At 40.8% G+C, this 19,049-nt stretch overlaps 1 protein-coding gene across 1 annotated transcript in view; it reads left to right on the plus strand.

Annotated features, from left to right (window-relative positions):
- The window catches only part of CDKAL1 (CDK5 regulatory subunit associated protein 1 like 1), a 333,479-nt gene that overhangs the window by 140,774 nt on the left and 173,656 nt on the right, over window positions 1-19,049 (plus strand). The window contains exon 9 of the mRNA XM_053467623.1: window positions 1,406-1,509. Within this exon, the coding sequence (XP_053323598.1) occupies window positions 1,406-1,509 (104 nt within the window). The remainder of the gene's footprint in view (window positions 1-1,405; window positions 1,510-19,049) is intronic.

Below are 19,049 nucleotides of genomic sequence, written 5' to 3' on the forward strand. Positions count from 1 at the left end.
AGGTTTACCAACAAGCCTGTGCCTGCCCTCTCAAAGTTACTTCCAAACCCATTGATTTAAGATGTATGTTTTCCACTTCATTACACAAACACAGAATTGATCATGAGGCCCTTAGGAGCCGAGACATTGTTGCCTAGACAGGTCTCACAGGTTTACGGAGTGAAGAAGTTTTCAGTGTGCTAAACAACTGGGGTGTAAATCAGAGCGGATTTAATCCATAAACCCAAGAATGAATCACACACTTGACTCAGGCTGCAGAGGTCACAGGTCAGGTTACTTTGCAGCCTCTAATGGATCATTGTAGACTTTGACGGGGCTGCTGGATTTATGGTTCTTCTGCTCCTTGTTCTGCAAGGGCATGTCTACAGCCACAACAAAAAACACAATGGATTGCACCTTAAAGCCACAACTTTGTAATCTTATTTTTCAAATAAAAATCACTTACCTTGCCATTTTCCTTGTGCTTCTGTTAGAATAATAGTGTTTTATGGGTCCCCCCTGTTATATTACCCTACGATATTCACTCCACAGTCCCAAGATTCATACATGGTCTTTGGAACCTAGTAAAACACTGCAAACTGGTGGAAGAAGTCCAAGACGGGTTGTGACTATAATATTTAATGTTTATCATAAAACGGTTTCCAGACTGAAAAAATACTTAATCTTTTCTGATTCCCCCCCACTTTTCTGCTGTTTTTATTTCTTACAAATTGACTGTTAAAATTGTCTCTTGCATATATTTTGTTGACAATCATACTAATTCTTCAATACTACGACTTATCAGTTGTTAAGCATACTATGAACTAGCAGCCTGTTATGTACAATTCTGGAGGCCACTCATTTTTATATTAGAATTGGGGGGGGGCATTAATATATCCACCCATGAGTGATTTAACATTTATGGGATCTACACGCTTCCAAATAATTTATTTGTGCTTTTATTATTTGGATGTGTTACTACTTCTAAAATTGGTTGAGAGAGCAAAGTTATATTTCGTGTGAGTAAAGGACATGTTTGATTTCTTGGAGGTTTCACTTTTGTAAATCCTGTGTTGTCCTTTTGTAAAGAGAAACCAAAAAAGTATTTTTACCAGTGTAATATTTATCTGTTTTAGCAGGCGATACAGTATCCCATGTCCAGAAGGATATTGACATTCTACAAAAATTATATATATAAATATATATCTAGCTTGGAGGAGAGGAAATATGTGACAAACATTTAACTACATTGAATTTACTGGCTTGGCATCTAAGTTTTGATATATGTATATATATATATATATATATATATATATACACATACATACATATTATACACACTTTGTGATTAAAACTTGTGTTAACCTGGTGTGCGATCAGTGCTTCTGTATGGTAATAACCAAATGCCATGTCATCCTTTACCCAGGTGTCTAAATGCGTGTACTTACTGCAAAACCAAGCACGCCAGGGGAGAGCTAGCAAGTTACCCCATAGAAGAGCTGGTTGGCCGAGCGGAGCAGTCTTTTCAAGGTATGATCAAAAAATATATATTTCGCCTTGATTGCGGTTTGAGAAACCATATCCTCCAGGCCGTTTTCTTTCCTAGTGGATGATACCGCTAACGTTTGTTATTCTCTATACTGGAGGCCGCTGATGTATTTGTAATTTCCATTTAGATATAATCCGTACGTCCTTTTTATGCCCTCTATTATGTAGCATCCTTAAAAATGTTGTAGCTCATTCCCAAGGCATCTTTTTTCCTGCTTCTGCTCTTTTCAAGTGGAGGTTTCACTCGATCCACCAATACTTACTCGCTCCTGTTAGTCTTCAAGATTTGTATGAATAATTAGCCCTTTCCCTCTGATGCTAATTGGACAATAATTTTATGTTGTGTCATTTGTTCTTTAATTGTAAGCTTATTGCAATTAACTTGCACCTTCGGGGAATGTAATGTATTATCCATTCACTTGACTTATTTAAAAGTTTAATTGCAGTAATGGAAAACTGTCCAAGTCTCATTTTGTTGCAGTGAAGTACATTAAGTACCCTGTTAATTGTAGCTGTTCTCTGGCCCTCTAGCCATTGGTGGATTATACTGGCCACAATCATCCAGTGGTTGAAGGTGACATGAGGGTCTTACTGAATTTTATCATTGCAGCAGCTTATTCCTTTGTGACGTGTGTGTGTGTGTGTGTGTGTGTATGTATATGTAATATATATAATATATATATCTATGGTTTTACATTCAGATGTCATTACGATATATGTCATCTGCTAAGTTGCTGATTACTGCCAGTTATTTGGAGAATCTTCTACATAACCCATTCTTTACGAGAAGAACTTGCATATGGGAATCCTGCGACAGGATTCATATGTATTATTTTCCAGCAGAAGTGGTAGATGTTAATACAGTAAAGGCATTTAAGCAAGCATGGGATAGGCATAAGGCCAAGCTAGATATAGGATAAGGGCAGGTACTAAAGGAAAGTACTCAGAGGTCGGGCAGACTGGATGGGCCTACTGGTTCTTATCTGCCGTCACTCTTTGTTTCTATGTTTCCATATGTAAAAGGACAGTTCCCTGATTTAAATGGACCACATAGCTGTTGTGTGCAATGTGTATACGTGACACATGATGCCTGGAATATCACTCCAGCGTTGTGTGCACTTTATTTTACATGGAAACTATTGGATCTTGGCGAGTATGTTGTGTGGACTTGTCATGACCTGAAATGTAGTTGTATTTTCGGAACGATGAGGTCAGCAGCTCTGTTATTTTTAAACGGCCCACCCTCTTCCACATAGACCCACGCCAGTGCAATTATGTTCACCTAACAAAACAAAATATTAGTATAATCATGGTTACCTTGCTCCAGGGGTTTGTGCAGCCCTATTAATAGCGAGCCTTGGTATGTCACTTCGTTAATAACCGATATCGTGTTAACTCTTGCATTTCCGGCTCCCTTGTTCATAGCAGTTCATGGGAGTTTCAGTATAATGAATTGTATGTAATTAGACTGAATACAGACTTGGTAAATAAATACAGAAAACTTGTAATGAATACAATTTTCCTTTTGAGCAATGTAATTATTTAGCTGTAAACTGCTATTACTGATATAATAATATCCTTCTAGATCGGGCCCTCCTAACCTTTTCTATATCTAAATTGCTATTATGATGTCGTAGTACAGAGCTGTGGGATATGATGTTGCTATATAAATATAAGCATTATTGCCGTATGCTGGAAATGTCTCCCATTTTATTATTATTAATGAATTAAGTGCAGTAAGCTTGTGTTGACCCTTGCTGGTTGTACTTTGTGAAATTGTGTAAGGACGCTAACCTTTGGGAAGCGTAGAGACTCGGCTCTCCTGTGTGCTTCATGCGCCTTCTGTGTTCTTCCTCTCTCTAACGGCAATATGTGCCCGTAGCATTAATCTTGTCAGTTCGCGTGTACGGGATCACTTCACAAAGATGTCACCTCGCACATGCCTAAACGGTTTAGGCATATGCTTCTCTTTAAGGATCTCTAATTTTTGGAGAGAGCACGGTTTATTTTACTCTAGAGCATGAAAATTGCAATCTAAGATAATGTAATGCGATCTTGGTAAATTAAAAAAAAAAAAACAAAAAAAAAAACCCCCACATGGAATTGTCAGTTGGCATGGCTTTTATCAATTTTATGCAGGATAACATTTTCTGTAATGGAAACATATGGTGATCTGGGTTTCCTTTTCTGGGACCATCTCATCCATTTGCGATATGATGAATTGCTACACATGTCCAGCTTCAAACCTGGGTGATTTATCCATGCTGTTTTTTTTTGTTTAGTTTTTTTTTATTGTGTGTGTATATAATGCTGCTTGATAAAGACCTTTTATTTTATTATATCTGGCCAAACTTTATTTAAGCATTGATATGCAGCCTTGTGAGCACTCAAGTTTTTAGCCTGACTTTGGGCACCAAGGCTTCGTACTAATATGAGGTGGCATCAGACACAGAGTCCTCGCCACGCCACCACTACTTTTGCAACAACTGTGGTCTCAAGACACTTCACGCAGTTTGATCATTTCTAAGACGATATATATGTGTATCAATATTTGTGACATCAGATCACATTCTGCTTCACATGTGATGTCATCAGATGCTGTGTTCCGATCAGCATGTCTTCAGAACTAACTTCTCACATAACCAAACGTCATAAGTGGGTGATATAAATATCACTCTTAGGAATAAATATTCAATTTTCCTTACACAGGACAATGAAAAAGTTCAAATAACTTCTACTGAATCCCTTTAATGAATGGGAAGGAGTAAAGTTGCAATGCAGTATAAATAACATTGCACTGTTAACGTTGAGTAATTAGTTTTTTTTTGTGTGTTTTTTTTTTTTCTTCGAGGTGCTGTTCCTCCTGATCTGATAACTTAAACACGATAGTAACTAAATGCAGCAGTAGAAAAAACATTCCTGATAGTGTTGAATACACAAACCCATGTAATGTGTGCATATAAGAATGCATTAATAATACGAAGTTAAAAGATAAACGCATGCAAGCCATTTAAAACCACTTAGCATCATTTGTAGTTTAATGTTCAAGGCGAATAATTGTGGGGCGGCATTTATCATGTATCATAGAAGGATGATCTAGTCTCTAGTATTTGACAGTTTGCCCTTAGAAAGCAGTATAAGCATTTTTGCAGTCTGTTCCCAGATTGCAGATCAGGGCTTGTTGGCAATTCCCGTTTTATTAATGAACTTGCTTGCCTAGGGAACCATACATTAGTAGTAGTATATGCCATGTGAAGGGAAGCGGCTGATCTGAAATCCATGCTCCAACAGTTTTACGTATTATCTTGGTCTATTCTGAAGAACACACACGTGCTTGATGGGCCACGGTGGTGGTCTGGCCCTCGGTTTTGTAGCAGAGGGACTGCGGGCCGGAATATGTTGCTGTTAAGGCTTAACTAACGTTAACTGTAAACACTTACTTTACATAGGGCACGTAACATTAGTTCCCAAAATCCCACCTGGTTCAATACACCATAGCAGTTGTGTGCGTACGCATATATGTGTGGAGAGGGACAAAGTTGATTAACACAGTATTTTACCAGATGAAAGGTGAGAGAAAGGCCCTGTAGTATGTTGGGAAATATCCAAGAGTCCGTAGTATAGAGAAGACACATTTTTCCTAATAGGGTTATTTGAAGAACGTTGCAAAAAAAAAAGGACCAAGAAGGCTGTAATCCAGGAGAGGAACATGAACGTAAAACAATCACGGGTGTGAAATACCATGAAAAAAATGAAAACCAGTGGCTGACTTTAAAAGTTGAAAATACTGAAATCCGGATTAGTTATTCCAGACTGCCCGGTTGCACACCTGGTAGGGGGGTTTTGCCCCTCAGTTGGCTGACTAAGAACCAACAAGTGGATTTTGAACATCTAGAGGAGAGTGGAGCGAGTGGTCGCGTCTAGAGGCTGGAAACAATATCTATATTATATACATGCGAGTAACGTAAAACAAACCTAAATTCTCCATAGTTTTATCGGCTGTTGTGTATTATTTCACTGTGCTTTATACTTTAACACAAAGCTGCGTACCCGGAAATATCTCTCCCCCCCCCCGCGTTAAAGGCATCCATCTACTCCTGCTGCACGGTGCTGAGCTGAGTGTGATTCCTTCGAGTGAAAAATAAACCGCTCATCTCTGTTTTGATAACACTGCAGTGAATTGTTTTACTAACAGAGATTTAATTAAAACCTTTTATCTCGTTGTTTACACAACAAATTAAAATGTTATCACAGAAAGACATTTGTCTGGATTCTGTTACCTGGGTAAATCATTGTTTTCTCGTCTCCAAATGCCCATAATGAACACCGGATAACATTTGGAGATACTATTCAGTGATAACATTTTCCTCCGGTAGCTGAGCCTTGCCCATTGAGCACTTTATTGCCCATTGAGCACTTTATTGCCCAATAGAGGCCATGTTTTGGAAATGTCCACATCGTTGATCTCCCATGTCTGTCTGTCTGTCTATATCTCATTAAGGGAAAATACAAAATTCCAAAACAACTCGATTTGCTGTGCTTCTCACATGTTATGCCTAAGATTCATTTCCATGCATTCGTTACAAGACAAGCTGCTTGCAAAAGGGATAACATGCCCCCCAAGCAATGAGCTTCTATGGGGATGCCTGTTACCAGTGGCTCCCTTGATGAACTGTGAGGTTTATTTACTAAACTGGATAGCCCAGGAGGATTTGCAGGTGGTGTTCATTATGTTTTGAGTGTTCTCCCTAGCAAGTTTGTAATGTGTCAGGAGAAGTGACCCGAGGTATCCATCAATGTGTTCTACAGGGCCGGCCAGGAAAAGTTGATGAGTTGAAGGTTCCTCTTCTGCGTGCTTCAAGTTTAGTGACTGCAATGTCACCAAGAACTGTTCTTCTGCATGCGGTGCAGATTTAAATGGGAGTTCTACTGAGTGTGTGCAGGAATTGTACTTAAGTATGCTTCTTCCTTACCCTCCTTGATTTCAGTAAAGGGAGTCTGTGGAGGAGGACTAAAGAATACATGCGCTGATTTGCATGCAGTGAAATGCACTGAAGTCCTTTTTTCGTGTTTTGAGGCTTAGACTGTTTCTTTAATATAAGTATTCTGTGTATAAAAACAAAAAAAACAGAAACGGCTGTCTGAGCAGCTGTCTTAAATAAACCATAATACATGGATACCTTGTGGTCCTGACAATCTATAAAATGGGGGAAAGATAGAAGCTACTCTGAACGAGGGATGATATTTCTTTTTAACAGTACCCCAACAGGAAAATATCCTGTTTCAGTTCACTCTCCCGCATAAATATGACTAAGAACCGTCTTCTACCATATTTGTGAATCCCATGATTTGCTTTGTATTGCATTAGCAAAATAATCACACAAGCAGGTTTGTGATTTTAAGAGACCGTAAATGTATGGCAGATCGGGAGACCTCGAAGTAGATACGCATTAATACAAATTCTTACCTTGCACTGAGCTGCGAACCATGGTGAGGAGACACGTTTAGATTTCATAAAATCTTTACAAGGGGAGCAGTGAGATTCAGTAATTAAGTCTGTGAACCCTATAAAAAGGAGAGAAACATTTAATTTATGAGCGCTAGGAGCCGAGTTGCTTGCGCTGAGACTTGTTAGTGGTAGCATCACTTGGTTCAGTAATTGGTATGACAAATAGGGACATCAGTGCTTCTAGCCCAAAACTGCTGATAGCAGAAAATGGGGCAGAGGAAAGATCTTTTGTTCTGCACCATGTATCCTTTCTTCTAGGCAGTATTAAACTATTGGGGGGGTTTGGTTTTTTTTTTTTTTTTTTTTTTTTTTTTATAATCCATATTAACCCTCAGTATTGGCATTAATGGCAGTGGTCAGACTCTATGCAACATACACTCCCTACTGTTTTGTATGGTGCTCCTTGTGGCCGTATACAGGCATCCCTCATTTTAAAATTCAAAGCCACCACAAGCCTTTTATGATCCTGGAATACTGGTGTCCAACGATCAGTTTTGCAATGTCCTGTTGTAGGGCAGGAAGTCAATGATGATTTCAGTGTCCGTTGATATAGACCTTAACTAATATTAGATAACTTTTAAATCAATTATATGAGACTGTTAGTGATGACAAACATGGCATAGGCATAAAGCTATTCCGAATATACGACAAGATCAGGAACCAATCGCGTACCGTTCTGAGGTTTTTACAGCAGGAGAAATGGGCTGAGCCGTTCTTACCTGCCATAAATTCTGTTTATATGGTCACAGGCACCTTTTACATGCAGTATACATTTTCTTGAAGACTAGGATGATGTGGTCAGGTAAATGGTAAAGTGTAGCTTTAAAAGAAGTGGGCTGTGTTCCATACACATGTTTCTACTTATATTTCTATTTATGTGCCACTAATAAGAGAACATGCAACATTGCCAGGGGTGAACACAGTAACTTTTCAGGGAAACAAAAGTTCAGTTAAGGCTCTTTTGATATGCTGCATCGGATCCAAGTGTTTCTGTGGGATCATTTTGGCTGAAGTGTGTGGACTAAATAGGTTTTGGTAGATTATGTATAATGGAATTTTAATGGCCAAGGAAAAAGATATGAAACTGATATTGCTACCTGGTGGTTTGCTGTCTTGACCTTCTGCGAGATGTGTTCTGGCTTCACACAGTCAGTTTTGTGCCGAGCGGTCTTCTGCTGAATAAGCAAACTTTACTTTCAAAAAAATAAACTTATAGATGCTAAACTACCATTTGCTACAGCTAGAAAGTGCAGTTCTGAGACTTTTCCTTTTTGGTGGGATTGGTGCTATAATTAGAGGTTAACCTGTAAGAGAGGCTGAGGCTGGTTTGTCACGTGTTTAGACGATGTATACATAGAAGGGGGCCTGGCATAAATAAAAGTGGGTGGGGTGCACACATATACATCTGTCCCTCTTCTGGTGAGCGGTAGCCTAGATATGATTTAGTTGGAGTCAACTGGAACCAGGGATAGGCACCAAGATTGTTCATGGTGGATGTTTACTGGCATCTGGAGCAAACAATTTTATGATGATCTATGGACCTTCACAAACCTTGCTACTGACACTTGTGTCGTTGTACACTTTGCCTATCCCTGACTGGAACAGGGTGAAGAGGGCAGGCAGTAGGAAGACCCGTGGTCACACACTGTTCCCTTGACCAGAGAAAGCAGAAAATTACAGAGAATTCAGGTCAAACCCGAAGTGTTCCCAAGTCTGGGCATATGTTAGAATGTGTGCAGCGCTACCATGTAAACTTACATTTTTATGCCTTTTGTTAGTATGTGTATAAAATGCAATGTAGACGGCCATTTATAGAAATCAGGGCTGCAGGTGCATGTCCGTGTGTCTATTCGCATTTAATATGCACTCTTTAGTATTCATATATGCAATGTCTATCTTGCCTGGCATATTTATACTTTGGGAATTCTACCCTTGTAGTAATTGATCCCTCATTTGACATCCCTGCTTGTAGTCCTATTACCGTCAAAGTGCTTTTTTTAAAGGATGAAGTGGTTTGGTTTTTGTGTTGGCTTTGACGCTGTTACCACATCAGGCGGCAGAGGTGGACGCTTTACTAATCTCTCCTTTGAGTTTGCACAGGTAAACCCCCAATAATGCAGACCGTCTTTGCACTTTGTGTCAAAGTTTACATGGTGACAGCTGTCATTCTAGTCAACTGCAATCTTTACTCAAACGATGATACCGTATTGGCTCGGATATAGGCCGCCCCCGTATATAGGCCGCACCCTAAAAGTTTGGTGCTTTTTTAAAGAAAAAGTTTTTTTTCTTTAAAAAAGCACCAAAAAAAACATGCTGCCACTGTCCTCCCCCCCGAGATATGCTGCCACTGTCCTCCCTCCCCGAGATACGCTGCCGCTGTCCTCCCTCCCCGCGATACGCTGCCGCTGTCCTCCCTCCCCGCGATACGCTGCCGCTGTCCTCCCTCCCCGCGATACGCTGCCGCTGTCCTCCCTCCCCGCGATACGCTGCCGCTGTCCTCCCTCCCCGCGATCCGCTGCGCTCCCTCCCCGAGATCCGCTGCGCTCCCTCCCCGAGATCCGCTGCGCTCCCTCCCCGAGATCCGCTGCCCTCCCTCCCCGCGATACGCTGCCCTCCCTCCCCGCGATACGCTGCCCTCCCTCCCCGCGATACGCTGCCCTCCCTCCCCGCGATACGCTGCCCTCCCTCCCCGCGATACGCTGCCCTCCCTCCCCGCGATACGCTGCCCTCCCTCCCCGCGATACGCTGCCGCTGCCCTCCCTCCCCGCGATACGCTGCCGCTGTCCTCCTCTGCCCCCCCTCCTCGACTTACCGGAGCAGACTCCCGGGTGTCTTCAGGGCCGGCGAGGGACATCTACGCAATACGCGTATGCAACTTCCGGTACCGTTACCGGAAGTTGCATTTGCGTATTGCGTAAATGTCTCCCGCCGGCCCCGCAAGACACCCGGGAGTCTGCTCCGGTAAGTCGGGGGTGGGCAGAGGTAAAACGCTTAGATAGCCTCCCGTGCCGGCCCCCCCCCCGTGGGAAGTGCTGGCAGGGGAGGCTGTCTGAGCGTATCGGGGAGAAGGATGCAGGTCCCCTGCACCGCTGCGGGGGATCTGTATCTTAACCCCGCTGCCTGCCCGGCGCCCGGGACTGCATGTCCCGGGCGTCGGGCGCTAGACCCCGAATATAGGCCGCACCCCCACTTTAAAAACTTAAAGTGGGGGAAAAAAGTGCGGCCTATATTCGAGCCAATACGGTATTTTGCAGACCCTACAGGCATGATGTGCAAAATTATTTTCTCATATATTTAAGATTTTATGTCCAACAACGTTATTTGCCAGTAAAAGAACATTTAAACCCCCCGTCAGCAAAGGAAAGGGTCACAGTGCTCCTGGATTTATATCCTTTTACTGTTTGCATAGGGTTTATTGCTTTTTGGCATTAGGAGAGACCATTCCAATTCCAATCCAGCTATGCTTTAATGTATTCTAAAACTTAAAAATTTTTCATACTAGCTAAGGTGGTGATAGCAGTCCTTGGGGAGCCCTTTTATTTAAACTGTGACAAACCATCACATGCTAGTAAATCAAACACAAAATTGATCTTTATCATGTATAGAAGTGTGTAGAGAAGTAGTATTTTTTGTTTAATTGCTCTCTTTTCTTTATATTGTAAGAGTGTGATTTGCCGGGGAGTATATAGGTTATCGCAGCTGAATACTGGGCTTCTGTGATAGCATTATCGGTTGGTGTGTGTCTGTGGGTGAAGAATGGTCGTGCCTCACCACCTCACATAGTTGTACAGATGGTCTGCCCTTTTCATCCCATTGAGGACTAGCTATGTACCTTGTGCAATTAGCCCTGTCTCTGTGCCTTGAATCCACCCTCCAGTCTTCCATATGGAGCAGGAGGAGAGACCTCTGTGTCAACTCAGCTGAGAGCTCCTAGGGCTGTATATACATTTATCGGGGAATTAGTACAATTTTTGATGATTACTCCTCCAAGTTACCCGTTTTCCCTTTTGTAACTATTGTGCTTTGGAACCTACAAAGACTCTATATAATTAAAATTATATAGTAAGACCTCAGATTCTGCCTCGACATGGGCACTTTGCAACATATCGATGCAGGGTGGCATACTATGATGTCATATCCCAGCATTCTGCTTCAATTCATCATATAAGGCAGGTTGATAATCACTTAACAGCAGCCACCAATGAAGGTATCCTACTTCTGGCACCTAAGATGTTAGGTGGTATGTCACACCTCTGTCAATCAGTTATGAATGCGAATTATCTAAATACAAAATTTAAAGTGAAGTATATAACCAGAGATATTTGCATATATCTGTATGAAATGGATTATAGCTGGTCCAGTGTTCCTTTTCAGACTAATCCCAATGACTACATTTCAGTGTTTGATGGATCCTAATGAGTACTTCCATGTCAAGTGTAAAACCTGATAATCATATATAGATGTGAACACGTAATGTACTTTTTGCCCTTGCTAACTCTTCATCCAGAAACCATAAATTGTAACGTTCTCATTTAAAACAGATGCTTACACTTGGAAGCTCGCCTGTCACTTAATGTAGTAAAGTAAGTCCTGTTCTATGCACTGGCAAAGAATATCAATGTTACCTTGAATGATAATTTTGTCAAGTTACACTATGAAGAATGGTGTAGGTATACTGCGTGCGTTCATTACAGCTGATTAATAACATTAATCTATAATCTTTTAACTGTATCTGTGTGTGTATATATTTGTTCATATATGTATGTATAGTCGTATGAAAAAGAGTACACCCTCTTTAAATTCTGTGGTTTTACATATCAGATTATAATAACAATCATCTGTTCCTTAGCAGGTCTAAAAAATTTGGTAAATGCTAACAAATGCAACCTCAGATGAACAAAAACGCATGACATATTTATACCGTGTCATGATTTAGTCAACAAAAATAAAGCCAAAATGGAGAAGCCATGTGTGAATAACTAAGCACACCTTATGATTAAATAGCTTGTAGAACCACCTTTAGCAACAATAACTTGAAGCAATTGTTTTCCTTATGACTTTCAGTCCCTCTCATTGTTGTGGAAGAATTTTGGCCCACTCTTCTTTGCGGCGTTGCTTCAGTTCATTGAAGCTAGCTGGCCGCAGCATTTTTATCGGGTTGAGGTCTGGACTTGGGCCATTGCAACACCTTGATTCTCTTCTTTCAGCCATTCTGTTGTAGATTTGCTGGTGTGCTTGGAATCATTGTCCTGTTGTATGACCCAATTTCGGCAAAGCTTTAGCCGTCGGACAGATGGCCTCGCATTTGATTCTAGAATACTTTGGTATACAGAGGAGTTCATGGCATGCTGCCGTGTTCTTTTTAGAGACAAGAGGCTTTCTCCTAGCAACCCTTCCAAACCAATGATACTAATAACACATTTCCTGCACATAAAATAGAAAATAGCTGGTGGCTGGAGAAAGGGCAAAGGTATATGGAGGATCCTGCAGAATCCCCTCTTGCATTTTCATGGACCTCTCAGCTATCATGCATTAAAGTACATATGATGGCTGGAGTGTCTTTTTAACTAGTACATCAGATTTTTATTTATTTTTTTGCAGATATATTCCATCCTATACAATGAGACATACACAGTTCAAAGAGCAAATATACATTTAACAAAGGTTTCTGTAAGTGGACAAAGCTTCTTGCATGAAGTATAGTCTGAGTCTGCATAAGTTTGATTATGCCCTTCCCTTAGCACTGAATGAGAATAATGACTCCTTTCAGGAGGTGACTCTGGAGAAGCTAAATTGGCCCTTTTGCGTTTAGCAACATCTGTGGATTAAATGTTGCAGCCCCCAGCTTGTGTATTGAGTGAAACTTATACTCTGCTGTTAACTGAAATGTACGGAGCAGGTGATGCAGGTTTCATAGCTACTGCCTGCGTACCTGGTATTAATATTGAGTTACAACTGTAACTGCTGCCTACAACATCTGGTCACAATGACCATGACTTCCGTAACGGGAACGCCGCTTCCAGCCCTGATTGATGAGGTCCCTGAGGTAGAAAGCAGCCTTGCCTGTCACAGTTATTTATTATTATTATTTTATTCAGGTATTGGCATTTGCTCAAGCTAATAATGGAGCCAAGGCATTTAACTTTTATACCAGTTTATGTATGAGTGGATTATTCAAAGGAATTTCACTTTTTTATGATGCAGTATTTTTGTTGCCTTGGGCCAATATTTCCTAACGTTTATAGTTGATGTCTTAAGAGAAAGTAGGGGTACACTCAGTAATGAAACTCCATGCACGTGTTATAGAAAGAAAGATAGTTGGAAGTCTTTGAACTTTGTTCACTATGGTGGAGGATTTTTACTGGAGTTTTTCCCAGTGGTAATTTGATAGAATGTATGGGGGGAATGACTATGGGGTATAAGGACTTTTAGTTATTTGGGTAGTGTTTGCTGCCTGATGCCATCCTCCAGAAACGTCTTTCATACTTTTACAGCATGGAACGTGGTAAGCTCTCAGGTACCAGGCGATATGGCTGGGCCAGACTAGAGCCAGTGACTTTGGGAGCAGACACGCTGAACCACCATTGGTTCAAATCTCACCTTCTCTTCCTCTTACAATGGGTTCTCCTATAGGCCTTCTGGACTTGTGTGGTGCAGCAATGAATGCTTCCTTCTTACTTACCGCGGCATAGCAATCATGCTGCAAGAAAACCGTGAGAACAGACTTTTTTTTAAAGAGCAGAGAACATGTAATAACATGACCATTATTTTTTACATTTCCAGATTCCCCACTCCTAAAGTGCCTTTTTTTTTTGCTAACCCTGAATTTCTGTTTACCTTTTTCACTCCGTCAAAACATTTTACTAGTAATGTAAGGTAGAGTTCACAGGCAAAGGATGCATTATTTTTACAATATCCACTGTGCTTTTCAAGCCAGTGGCATTTGTTTCCTTTATTAAGAGAAACGCAAGGTCTGTGATTGTTCTGTTAACCTGAGATTTCTGTACTATCTGCTGATGATTTGATGGGTTGGTCACCTAACCCAACAAAACCTCAGTTATTAGCATGGAAATGATGGTACACATAAAATGCAAGGATCTACTTCTTCATTTGGCACCGTTTTCATTGGTTATTCATGACAGTATCTTTAGCACCATTAGTGTCTTCCACAGAAAACTGCCTCCACCCCATGATGATGCAAGATCGTAAAAAAGTTGTTCTGTCCCAGAATAAGGCCGTGGCATTTATTTAGCAAGAAGAAAAAGAAATGAACCTAAGATTCCTCTTGTGTTTTCTCGATTAGCTTTTTAGTGTAAAACAAAAAAAAACAGAATTTCTTAATTTGATGTTATTACATACCGTAGGTGATATCTGCATATCTTTATGAATCCTTTTAGCTTCAATGACAAACTTTCTGTTTCTTGGGTTACATATTCTTTCTAGCTGCCTTTAATACATTATAAGAATCCATTTGAATTGTTTTATGTTTATCTGGGAACACTGAACTCCCTCTACACCCCTCGTGTTTCTTTGTATACAGCTTATTCTGTGCTGATACTACTTGCTCAATAAACCCCCCCCCTTTTCAAGTCTTTATCAGAGCGTTGCCATCGCTACTGGCCTTGAACTCCCCAAATGCTGTTTGAACAGTTGAAGAAGCAACGTTCTGCACCTGACTACCCAATTGTGTTCCCCGCGTTGGGACACGTGTTAAACAGTGACACAAATCGCCTAAAAGTGCCTTGGCAAAATTGCTAATTGGACCAAGTGTTACTGGAAGCTTTTTCTATTCTCTTCCTTTGCTTTAAGCTGTTGGGTGATGTTGTAAATGTGTATTTATCTCCTGCACAATGCTGCCGTTCATTGTTTTTAGCTACAATTGTCATGGTCAGAGAGAGATGGTGTTTAATGGCAACAAAATGCTTCGCTATTTCCAGAAATGTTTTACCTTGAGCAAGGGGGGTAATCATTTTGTTTCAGTCATTTATTTAAAGTTTGTAAGGGGTTGAAAAAAGCCTCCCAGTTTATTACATTTATTTATGATGTTATTTATCCCTATGAAATATGTCTCCGGATTTATGAATATTTTTTGTATGCAAAGCACATTGTCGTATGTCAATAATTTCAGTGAGTAACCGTTTTTCAGCTAGCTATTAACCCTATATAAAACAATAAGTAATAGCCCTGGGCTTCACGATTACAGCCCTCCCAGGGCAGTACTAGGGAGCCAGACAAACCTGGGGTGGGTAATCTGTTGAGGTCTTCAAGTCTTCCATAAATGAAAACTACCACAATATAATTTAGAGAAAAGGTCTGTGTGAGATATTCTCTCGTTTTCTGAATTGTGTTCAGCTTCTCACTCTTCTATAAAGAGAGCGGACTGTATATCCAGTCAGCTGCTATCGCAGACAGCAGCTTTTCATGAGCTGCTGTGATGTCATCAAAGTATACTACGCCAGAACATAACATCATATCCAGGACGTCCTGCCTGGAGCCCCACAGAAGCCTAAGGAAATGGTTAGAGAGGTCTGTGCTGGCCGAGCCACTGGTGTTACTGTGCAGTTTATACGATACGTTGGTCTGGGTAGATTCTGTGATCTCCTCAACTGTATATAAATGACATAAATGCAATTTTGACATAAGCACTTTAGGAAAGTGGTTCCAGACCATTTTATTAAAATACTTACAAAAACGATATATGAAATTGACCAATGTCTGTTCAGGCAATTGGCATTGTCAGGCCTTCAAAGACAGCAACCCTGAGTTTGCATGATTACTCCTTCCACGGACATTGAATGGCTCTGATATCCTTCATCGTAAGGGTAGATAAATGAGCTTAGGGCTGGAAACACTAAAATATTAGTATTTCTAGTTAAGCGACCACACATTATATTATAAAACACAAAGGAATGGCACATGTTTTAAATAACTTTGTGGGGTGACAACTGCATTTATTCCACACTCTGCTGAAAGTGTCTTTTTTGGAAGGGGGGCTGCTTGGCTGTGGTGTATATTTTTGTGTTTAACTAATGAGGTATCAGAAATGAAGCAGAGTTTGTTCTTCATAGAGAATAATCCATGTGGACTGGTGTAGAAGGGGCAGCCATGTCCTCACACAGACCCCTCTGTGTACCCCAGTGCTAGCTCAGATTTACGAGTCTCCCTTATTCCTTGGTCTGGCATTAAGTGAGCTGTAAATTTTAATTGGACGTGCACTTACACAAACCAGGTCTCGAACAGATTAAAATAGATTATACAGTCCAGAGAATTTCCAAATTGCAGAAAACAAGGCCCAGTTTTATCTAGTACTGCCGGCTGGGCCTGCTTTCAATTCAAGGTAATTATATTTCTGACCTAGCCTTCGATATGCAGCTTTTCATTCGAAGAATTAGTGCCCCAAAGGACAGAAGAGGAAAATAAGCCCCCCTTTGTTCTTAGTTTTATTGGCAGACCAGGTCAGATGCCCTGATTAGCTCTCAGCTGGAGCCCGAGCTGAACTTTGACACTGAAGCTGAAAAGCAGACCTTCGCCCAGCAGCAAAGGAAGAAATAAAGTTTAGTGATTGTAATCCCAAGGCAAGGCATGCATAATTGTGCATCTGACACGAGATTAAAACCTGAATATTCAGCTGGAATACAAATCTACAGACCGGGTTATTAACAGTGTTAGTCCACCAGGACTGCGGTATCTCCGTGCTGTCTGTCGCCGGATGAAAAGCAGACTCGCTTCCTCTTTACAAGCACTGTTAGTGATGTCTTGGGCACTTAAAAATATCTCGGTTAGTTCAAATGCATTGAGTTCTTAAATATGTCACAGGCACCCATAAACCTTGTAATCAAACGCGTTATAGAGAAACTTTATTACAAATAATATTTTAAGAGTGTTTTCCAGCTAAAACGTCAGTTAAGGTCTTCTCAGTATAGCTTCATAGCAGTTTCACGAGCTATGAGTGAGTGCTACTTGATTTTAATATGTTGCATGAACCCGCAGGGTTCTTATTTTGTGTTCTCAGTTGGCTTTATCTGGACTAACCACTGATGGTGATGGTGCATGGCATTTGTAACAAAAGGTTCATCTCCAATGTCCAAGCTCAAAATAGCAAGTATCATTCTGTACTGGATTAATCAGTTCAGTATCTAGAAAGCTGCAGCAAGCAGTTATATTAATTGAGCAAAAACAACTTTTTTTCTTTTCTTTTTTCGAATCTTAGATGAAAAACTACAACTCAACACAAAATGTCCTTGAGTTAATCTTTTATATACCCCACTAGGTTGCACCTTTGTGCCCCACCTAATTTCCAGGTTGGGGAATGCCGTTTATTGGGCTACTGCAGGCGTTTGCTACTAGCTCCCGGTATTGTCTACTTATTGTAGTTGTCGCAAGCATTATGTCCCAACTGAGTGTCCGATCCTGGACCTGCTTGCAGAAGTTTTTCTGATATGTTTGTGAGTAAATATGTCATGATACTTGCCCATAGAAACCTATTGGTATGTGTTTTTTTTTGTAAATACCAGTGTATTCATTAGCCAGGGAGCCTTTAGTATGTAGCTGTGTGCATGTGCTTTATCAACCATGTGCCAGGGCCAATTTATCTCACCCGCCTAGTAATATAAACCAGTCTTGTAGTAAGATATGCATACACTTTTCTAGCCTTAGGTGTTCATCTTGCCTCTTAGTACCCCTGGATATTTACTCAAAGGGGTTAAACTTATCACCACGCAAAAGATTTTGTAAAATTGCAATTACAGGGTTAGCACACCATCTTAGGAGACACCAGACCATTGATGGTCACTGTGTGTGTGGACAGCGCTGGTCTGTGGGAAAAGACTTGTACCTAGCACAGGTAGTTATACTATGATTTTTTTTATATCATAGTTGTCAGAAAATAGGTCTTTAATGTAAATCAAGAAGAATCTTTTAGTAAACCAAACTCTGCCAGAAAAGTCTCATTTGCTTATGATCAAAGGTCCAGAAGAGTTGTTTATGAGCAGTAATCCCATGGTATCTGTGAATAACACACTCAGGTATTGGGCTCTGTCTGTCAACTGAATGTGTGTTAGCACGGTTTTTACTCTTCATAACTGTTCTGTCATCAAAGCTCTTTGTGCCTCTTGGGGTTTTTGTTGTTGTGCATCGCATGGACTCTTTGGGGATGATCAGAGCTAAATTATCAGTGTCTGTCTATATCTCATATAGGCCAGATCTCTTTTGTGAGTCATTTCAGATAATTTTTAACTAGGCGTCTGTGGGATAGACTAGAAAGGAGCCCAGAAATATGCTTAATTGGCTATTATAATGCAAACGTTTATAAATATGCTAATGTCACTGTCATAGACATCCACACTATTACGCTAGACACAGATACAGGAAAGTATCAGTAATGCAGCGTTTCAACAGCATGTACACCTACACGTTGTATTCCTTTTCTAAAAGAAAAGTGTTTAGCTAAGCTTTACAAATGAAAGAAAATATATTCATCTTGTTCCATCATCCATGAAACGAGGCCCTCATATAGACTCACTGGCCACTTTATTTGGTACCCCTTGCTAGTACCGGTTGAACCCCCTTTTGCCTTCAGACCTGCCTTCATTCTTTGTGGCATACTTTCTACAAAGTGCTGGAAACATTCCTCAGAGATTTTGGTCCATATGGACTTGATGGCATCACGCAGTTGCTGCAGATTTGTCAGCTGCGCAAAAATGTGAATCTCCCGTTCACATACCAAAGCTGCTCTATTGGATTGAGATCTGGTGAGTGTGGAGGCCATGAGAGCCTTTGAGATGATGCGAGCGTTGTGACATGGTGCATTATCCTGCTAGAAGTAGCCATCAGAAGATGGGTACACTGTGGTCATAAAAGGATGGACATGGTCAGCAACAATACTCAGGTAGGTGTTTAAACGATGTCAATTGGTACCAAGGGGCCCAAAATGTGCCAAGAAAGTGCCCCCCACCCAATTACACTACCACCAGCCCGAACCTTTGCTACAAGGCAGGATAGATCTATGCATTCA

Source organism: Spea bombifrons, chromosome 5, assembly GCF_027358695.1.
Source record: "Spea bombifrons isolate aSpeBom1 chromosome 5, aSpeBom1.2.pri, whole genome shotgun sequence".
Lineage (NCBI taxonomy): Eukaryota > Metazoa > Chordata > Amphibia > Anura > Pelobatidae > Spea > Spea bombifrons.